The sequence below is a fragment of the Elgaria multicarinata genome, chromosome 1 (genome assembly GCF_023053635.1).
Source record: "Elgaria multicarinata webbii isolate HBS135686 ecotype San Diego chromosome 1, rElgMul1.1.pri, whole genome shotgun sequence".
In the NCBI taxonomy this organism is placed as follows: domain Eukaryota; kingdom Metazoa; phylum Chordata; class Lepidosauria; order Squamata; family Anguidae; genus Elgaria; species Elgaria multicarinata.
This window is the reverse complement of record NC_086171.1, coordinates 50,566,816-50,575,851: the sequence shown is the minus strand read 5'-3', so window position 1 is coordinate 50,575,851 and position 9,036 is coordinate 50,566,816. Positions and strand designations below refer to the sequence as shown.

Here is a 9,036-nt window from a genome sequence, read left to right as displayed (position 1 = left end):
AGTATCCTTTGCCAGTAACTCTTGTGGAATGAGCTGCTTGGGAACCTAAGATATTTTACATTTCCTTCATCTGTAGTCCATAAAGATGCTCATGGTTCAAACAATTAATCTGAAGGGTGACCCTTTTTGGAGAAGTCTCTACATACAACCATATGTTTAGTCTTGGGTAGCACTCTTGTTATGATTGTGCGTCTGCTTAGGTAGGCCACATGGGGAGCAGCATGAGGAATAGCAGCATTTTGAAATGTTACCATTGTTGGTCTCGTTTAAGAGCTGCAGTAATCTCTTGAGGTTTTGCAGTACTCAACTCTGGAGATATTGAAGATAAAGTGACATGTAGAACTGGGAGACATTTCATTTTAAGAATCGATGTGGGCTTTTGTCTCAATATATGCATTGTTAAATATTTGATGCACCTCTTCTGAAGGAAAATAAAGGATCATTTCTATTATTAGTATTTGCCCCTGCAGTCTTTATAACCCATATAAAATAAAAAAATCTATATTTTACAAAATAGGATCTTTTTAATATATATATATTTATATATTTCTTTTGTAAAATTATATGTATTTAAATACATCTGAAATGTTGCATGTAAATTAGAAATTCTGTTCTAATAGACTAAGAAAAAAAGGCAAAATTTCATCTTTTTAAAGCATATTTTTATTTTATGCTTTACACTGCCCCTCATTTTATTCTGTGACCATTTGGGAGCAAATTTAGCACTGTTCTATTTGGCTACTTTTGACATAAACTATCATTTTTACTAACTGTACTAAAATTTGGAGGGTGGGACTGTGAGCATACCTTTATTTCTGATTTGTGTGAATGCAGCCTTTTGTATATTACCTTATCGGAAAAAGAGGTATTCACAAACTCAAGGGGGAAAAGAAAGACTTTTAAAGAGGAGCAATGTTCTCGATTTTAAATTGTACTCTACTTTGACGCCACAATATAGAAATAGATTCACTTTGGAACAAACTACAAATACATTCACCACAGTTTGTGACAACTTAATTGTCTACCTAGAGACGTTTCAGAAGGGTCTGGCCGACCACGTGATTATAAATCCTGCCCAAGGCGTTCTATTTCCTCAATCAGAAAATCGATGTCTTGGTGAGCGGCTGCTGGGTTGGAGATAACCATGCGAAAGAAGTTGACCTTGTCTCCCAGGGGCTGATAGCTGACCATAGTGGTGCCGCACTCCATCATTCGGGCTTTAATGACCGGGGCCACCTTCACAGACACAGTATGAAAAGCAAGTCAATGGTGTACAGTCTCTTTTCTTAACTTATTCTCAGAGCCAAGCTAGACGTGCAGCGAGGGGTGCAGTTGGGGCCCCGTCTACACACAGTCTTCGGGGCGCCCCGAAAGCGCTTCAGGGTGCCCCGAAACTCCTCCGTCTCTTCTGACCAGGTAGCTACACTAGGAGTTTGGGGGTGCCCTGAAGCGCTTTCGGGGTGCCCTGAAGACTGTGTGTAGATGGGGCCCAGGTGAGGGCTTTGGGGGAGAGGTCCAGGGCCCCTCAGCAGAATCAGCAAGTCCCCCCCAACTCAGCAGGGTTGGCATAGCAAATTTTGAAGCAAGTGAAAGAATACACATTACCACCTAATTAGGATTGCACCCTTACTGCCGTAAATCCATTAAGGGTCCAATCCTATGCTTCTTTATACAGAGCCAGGCTGGTTGGGGAAAGCGGGGAGTTGTAGGCCTCTTTTTCCTGTCTAAATATGCATAGGATTGTGCTGTATGTCCATAAGGCTCTGCCATAAGAGTCCAAAATTCAGTCCAAAATTGTGGTTCCACCATAAGTGTTCAAAATTAAGTCTAGAGCAGTAGACTCCAACTGGACCAGTTCCAAGACCCACCTCAGACCCCCCCACCTTGCAACATGGGACCCACTTTCACAGTTTTCTCCATGCCCAACAATGGCAACAACAGCTTTGCCGCGATCCATCCGGACTGATCTCGGTCACGACGCACCACTTGAAGACCACTGGTCTAGAGCCTACAATTATCTATCTATTAATAAATGTGACCTCCCCCCTTTATAACATCTAGTAGAACTCACCTGTGACTTAATGTCACACATTGTGGTTCTCCCCATGCATGCCACATAATTGGCTGCCAATGTCAGGGAATGGGAAAGTGGAAATGTGTTTTAGCCCATTTGGGAATCAGCAACCAACCCAAGCTTTCATAAACCATGTAGGCTGGTAAATTAACTGGTTAGGGCCTCCCTTCAGTTACAAGGGATTGGATGGATGTTGGCGATCACAAAAACAACAGTTTATTTTCATTATCTTTTTCTTCTCCTTCTCTTTCTCTCTTTACCTTCGAAAGGCGGTTCAGTCTTTCTTCATTATCCTCCATATTCCGTAAACTGGGAGGCAAGTACCAGAAGCAAACATTCGTGTGCTGAGGCTAATGGAAGAAGCACAACATTTTATGTTTAAGAGTAGGTCCAGTGCAACAGAATTCATGGTGTCCCCTTACCCCGACGTCACTCTTCCTATGACAGTGATCAAGTGCCACGTTTTTGTTGTTGACTTTAGTACAGCCCAGTAAGAATTACCACCATTGTGATCATGTGTGTGGCACTGTTAAAGTAATATACATCACTCCAGGTATATGGTTCCTAAAGATGTCCGAATTGTATATACAGGCCACTTGAGGCATAAATGGGTATTAGTAGAGCAGTAATAGTATGATTTTATATAAACTGCACCAGTGGTGTGCACTGGAATGTACAGTGGTGTGCACTGGAATGTACCTTCTCTGCTGTGGCACCCCGGCTGTGGAATGAGCTCCCTAAGGAGGTTCGCTTGGCACCTACATTATATGCTTTTAGACACCAGGTGAAGACCTTTTTATTCTCCTAGCATTTTAACAGTCTATAAATAAATGTTAACTTGGTGTTTTAAATTTGTAATTTTGCATTGCTGCTGTTTTTATCTGGTTGAGCTTTTATATTGTATTTTATATTATGGTTTTATACTGTTGTTTTATACTTTGAATGTTTTTAATTTTTGTGAACCGCCCAGAGAGCTCCGGCTATTGGGCGGTATAGAAATGTAATAAATAAATAAATAAATAAATAAGATCAAAAGTGAAAATATAAGTAATGGCTTGAAGAGGTGACAATCTAAATTTTGACAGCAAAGCAGTGCTTCTTAAACATTTTCAGCCTTAGTCTCACTGCTAAACTTATGCTTCAGTCTTATTATTATTATTATTATTATTATTATTATTATTATTATTATTATTATTATTTATACAGCACCATCAATGTACATGGTGTTGTACAGAGTAAAACAGTAAATAGCAAAACCCTGCCGCTTAGGCTTACATTCTAATTAAATCGGTGTTTTCAGAAATTGAAGAAATAGTGGGAATGAAAATAGAACAAACACCAAAGATTGCATTGCTGTCACTATTTGAAGATATAAAGTGTGGAAAAGAAACTATAGAGCTGATATCGAGTTTGCTGGTTGCAGCGCGATTGATGGTAGCTAGGAACTGGAAGATTCAAGGGGAATATTCTATTGAAGAATGGTATAAAGAAGTATGGGATATAGCCATTAATGATAAATTGACATGTAATATTAAGTGGAGAAAAGGCGTAACTAAAATAAATGAGTTTGAGGGAATCTGGAAACAGTTCCTAATATTTGTGTTTACTAAGGGAAGTGGGAAACCGCTAGCAGAAGGAACGATTAGATTTTGGACTCAGGAATGATCCCGAGGTGGGGGGTGCACTTTTATGTTAAGAATGATGTTGTTGTAGTATGATAAGGTATAGGTAATAGTTATTCAACATATATGTACTCAACATTTATTCAATATGTATGTAGCAGTTGTTTGATGTTTTTCTTTTTGTTATTATTATTATTATTGTAATGTTTTATGTATGTTTATATAGTGTAGAAAACAAATAAAAATTATATATATAAAAAAACATTCTAATTAAATCATGGTAAAACAATAAGGAGGGGAAGAGAATGCAAACAGGCACAGGGTAGGGTAAACAGGCACAGGGTAGGGTAAAACTAACAGTATAAAGTCCAAACAACATCAAGTTTTAAAAGCTTTAGGAAAGAGCAAGGTTTTTAGCTGAGCTTTAAAAGCTGCGATTGAACTTGTAGATCTAAGCCCCATTGAACACGGTGAGACTTGCGTCTGAGGAAACATGCATAGGATTTTGCCATTATTTTAACTTCTTGAGTCTTCTAACTCAGCAGCAACAACATGTTTTGAGGAATAAGGCAGAAACTATAGCAGCTTAGAGAGGGAGTGTCTAAAGTCTAGTTGAACAGCACTTGCTTTACATGCAGGAGGTTTAGGGTTTATTAGGGTGACTATATGAGAAGAAAGACAGGGTTCCTGTATCTTTAACAGTTGTATTGAAAGGGGAATTTCAGCAGGTGTCATTTAAATGCATGCAGCACCTGGTGAAATCCCCTCTTCGTCACAACTGTTAAAGCTGCAGGAGCCCTGCCCTCTTAATTAGATACAAAAAGGGTAGGGCTCCTGCAGCTTTAACTGTTGTGATGAAGAGGGAATTTCACAAGGTACTGTATGCATACAAATGACACTTGCTGAAATGCCCCATTCAATACAACTGTTAAAGATACAGGAAACCTGTCCTCCTTTTCATACCCTAAGCACCTATCCATGGTCCAGTTGGGGTGTACATTTCTACCAGGTCCTTGGATTACTCCAGAAATGAAGGGAGGTCTCCAGGAATGGAAGAGGAATTCTTGCTTCCCTCTCCCAGCCAATGCTTGCTTTGGGGTATGCAAGGCAGGATTGATAGCAACAGTGCATGAATCCTCCAGTTCTGGTACAGGTGCCATTTGGGTTCCTTACACTAACCTTGCAACCTCTTGTTGAATCAGTATGGTAATCAACACTCACATTAATTTGTCCTAGCACAATGGGAAGGAAAATTCAATTTTAAATAGCCCATTGGTACCAAGACTATATCTAACCTCTTTCTGAGTTGCCAGCATGGGGTAGACTTCCTTGTTAATAAAGTGATGGCTATTAGAGTACTGATGGAAGTCCTATGCATACTTGGAAGTAAGCTCTTCTGTGTTCAGTAGTGCTTACTCCTGGATAAGTGTGCTCAGGATTGCAGGCTGAATACTCTCCCAGCTATTCAAAGTTAAAGCATACCTTTCCATCAAACACCATTTCAAATCCTTCTCTGTTCTTTATTTTGTTATACAGGTATTCTCCAAGTTCCAAGCATTTGTCAATATGTGCTTCAAATCCTACAGTACCCTTTGGAACAATGGGAGAAAGAAACAGTGAAGAGAACTATCAAAACCAAGAATTTCTACTGAAAGCATAGCCATTCTTCCATAATTCACATTTATGCATGTAAATCCGCATACGCAAATTTTATGCAAATATTATTCTTGTCTGTCCTCTTTTCATGATGCATTTCCTCTTTTTTGATGATGCGTACATGGCTAACCTAGTTTTGACCCTCCAAGCAGAATGTAGCCCACCAGCTATGTTATTGTGCACTGCCCCATGTTTGATAATCCCCTCCTTGGCTCGCTTTGCACCCTCTTGCAAGTAGCAGAGCTAAGTGTTTTATGGGGCACCTGACAGGTCTCCATAGCTGATTTTATAGGTGACAAGTTATGCACATCTGAAGTAAAGTAATGGCAACCTGGTCCAAAGATTAAAATCTGATGATAAGGATTTATTAATTTATTTCATTTATATCCTGCTTTTTTTCATCCAAGGAACCCAAGGCAGCACACATAATCTTCCTCCTCTCCATTTTATCTTCACAACAACAGCCCTGTGAGGTAGGTTGGGCTGAGAGTCTGTGACTGGCCCAAAGTCACCCAGTAAGCTTCCATGGGCAAGTCCAACACTTTAGCCACTACACCACACTGGCTCTCTCCTCATATTGATGATGAGATCACACAACAAATACTACATGAAACGTGTGTTTCTTACAGGCCATTTTAGCAAATGAATTAAATTTTTTTTTTAAAGGAAATCCTGGGAGAGAAATTTGAAATCATTAAGCAAGAAGCATTTATTTGGCAACATTTGCAAACTGCAAATAAGCTGGTCCTTTGAGATTCCCTACAAATATGCCCCAGAAAAGAACAGATTTTTAATTAGTTTCCCCACAACAAGAATATGCCCGTTCGTAATTGCTGCATAAAATGGAAGCAGGTGTTCCAGTCACAGTTTTGCCATGTCTAGTTTGAAGAATTCCAACAACAAAATCCTCAGTCTTTCTCAAAAGCTTTTTGCCTGACTACATTAACACATAATGGCTAAGCTGCCAAATCATCTGGACTGGAGGGGCGGATTGCTGCTTGACGTCACAAGATCTAAGCGACACCTGATTTCTTATGGCTGGAACGTGTATGGACAATTATCCTTCATTTGTTCACTTCCAGGACTGTGCTGTTATCTGTTTCACACGTACAAATCCTGCATTACGGAGGGCTGAGCTAGTCCTCAGACAGCCCTGCAGGAGTTCTGAGCAGCAGTTGCCTAGCAACTGACATGCCATTCTCTTTCGGCCAAGGCCTAGCACGATGGCTGGTCTGAGGCTAAAGAAGTGTTGTTGCGTTAACTGAAAACCAGTTGGTGGCAGGATAAGGGGGAATGATTGGTTGAGAATAGGGGTGGCTGAGAATTTGAGCAGGGGTGCCAGCTGTCCTCTTTTTCAAGGGCTGCCAGAGGATGGTTCTCTAGTTTGAAGGTATTCTCTACTTCAAGGACTCTCCTGTCCCAAGTCTGGTTTAAACATGAAGGACAGAAGAGACAGCTGTGCCTTGAAGTTGCCCATCAATAGTACAGCAGTCTGAGCAGGCAGGCACATAGCTCACCTGGTTACAGCCTTGCAAGCAGTGGTGAGATGTACTATATTTCTAATTAAATTATAATAATTATTTCTAAATTTGCATCTATACATTGGCATATGCATATTTTATACAAAATGGTGTTGTTGTCCTTCTTCTGTGATGCATGTCCTCTTTTTTGGCAATGCATAAGTGGCCACTGTAGAGAGTACTACCCCTGCTTGTATTCTTGCAAACTGAATTGAATTGGGAACCTCACAGCCTGCTGCAAGTAGGCCCCTACTTCAATTTTCCTTCCACCCTTGAAAAGCCCACCATCACCCCTTCCTCTGATATCAATTGGTCTCCAGGGGGTGTCCCAGGGGGCAACCAGAACATCTCTCCACCCTTCCTATCTCCTCCTCCCCCTTCATTTGGGAGTTTGGAAGGGGAAGGAGAAGGAGGTGGCAGTGGCAGGTGCTCAAATAAGTTTCTGATCATTGAGACTATAAAGAAAACATGTGGAGCCAGGGATACAAACACTTGGGCTTATCCCTGAAGTTCAATGTTTTCCCAGACAGTTGTGTTTCGTTTCACAAGTCAAAGAGATAACTCATTTTTGACTAGCACTATCCTAAACATGTAATGTGAATCATGCTTGCTTACCTTTGCCCTCCACATCAGCCATAGTTTGAAGACATCAACATGGCGCCCGCACTGCAAGGCCTTGTCTCCAGTGTCATACGACAGGTCGTAGTGCTTATCTTGTTGAAAGAGGTAGGAAGCATGCATTTGATTGCAGCTTTGCATCAGCCCCTTAAAACAAAACAAATAAACATTGGCACACTCCGTAGGGCAAGTGGAACAACATGCAGTTTTTACTGCTTCAAGGAAAAGCTTGACAGGCATGCTACAAGAAATGGTTGGTGCATGTTTGTGATAGCCTCAACAGCTCTGGCACTGAAAAGTTTCAGGATCTGATGTTGGCATAAGAGGCATCAGCGGCAACCTTGTACTTTACTGTGAACTTACAAACACTCTTCTCATCTGTATGTATCAGTAGCACATGCTCCTGTCTTCATAGTCATTGCTCCGTTCCACCAGCCATATAATCAAATCAGCTGAAAATGTGCTATTTCCCCTTCATCTCCTACCAGCAATCATCCATTCTCTGGCCAGTTGTTGTAACGATGGCAGTGCCTAGTAACTAATCACGTTTACTAGAATTTGTTAGACTAAGAGGCCCCATTCCAGTGGCTTTCAGTGAATGTCTCCTATAGTGATTAGACTGGAAACTCTATGATTTCTGCCCATTAGCCACAGATATGTGTCAGACGATACCTTAAACCAAACTTTGTGCTGCTAACCATGCTGCATAACATGGTTAGTGAGGCTGACCACAATGTGGTTAACAGGTATGCATGGTTAGGGAAAATGTGTGTCAGATGACACTGTTAACCATGCTGCTTATGGTTAATGGCACGGTTAATGGTGTTGTCTGCATGAGGCCATTCAGTTTTATCAAACAATAAAACATAAAACCTGAAGTAGCAAACCCACCCCTGGTTCAAAGACTGTAGGAAATTAGAAGCTGGCTGATAATTATCACAGTTGGTAGAAGCCAGTGAAGACTTCTTCAAGAAAGGTCTTACCATGGCCTCCTTTAGAGACGCATGGCAGCATTGACAATCTCAGCCACCCAAATGGTAAGCCCACCTCTGACATTTCTTATACGCCAGGATGGACATTGCAGCCACCATTTTGGATTATTTTTTTTAAAGGAAAAGGAGCACACGAGTGCTCGAACGAAAGGTAAGTTTTCTTTAAAAAAAAACAACCCCTCACCCTCACCCCACCCCACCCCACCCCTGATGGGCACAGAGCTCCTGAGGAGCTCCGTGTTCCATGCCCCGCTCCTTGTGGTTACTTGTGAGGAGCCAGGACAACCCGCGTGCTGCATGTAGACGAGGGCAACGATCTTGTGATCATAAAATCGCGAGATCGTCGCCCTCCAACCCCCTCATCTAGCTGTGGCCTAAGTTCCTGTTGAGGAACCTGAAGAAACACAATGCGTGTTTTTTAAAACAACAACAACATGGTTTTATGGAGGAAGTGACTACAGTTTGATTTTTTGGGGGTTTCAGATGCAAGCTTTGTCACATGTATCAGCTGTGTCACGATTAAACGCATCCAGCACATTAAAAGGCAAAGGTCA

The 9,036-nt window shown here is 41.2% G+C and overlaps 1 protein-coding gene across 3 annotated transcripts in view; it reads right to left on the bottom strand.

The window, feature by feature from the left end:
• Nucleotides 1-264: 264 nt before the first annotated feature.
• The window catches only part of GAD2 (glutamate decarboxylase 2), a 45,393-nt gene continuing 36,621 nt past the window's right edge, over nt 265-9,036 (bottom strand). For all 3 annotated transcript variants that reach the window (XM_063127828.1, XM_063127845.1, XM_063127836.1), the window contains 4 exons: nt 7,488-7,637; nt 5,179-5,286; nt 2,335-2,424; nt 265-1,236 (listed from right to left, as the gene is read on the bottom strand). In XM_063127828.1, coding sequence (XP_062983898.1) covers nt 1,063-1,236; nt 2,335-2,424; nt 5,179-5,286; nt 7,488-7,637 — 522 coding nt within the window. In that variant the 3' untranslated portion in view covers nt 265-1,062. The remainder of the gene's footprint in view (nt 1,237-2,334; nt 2,425-5,178; nt 5,287-7,487; nt 7,638-9,036) is intronic.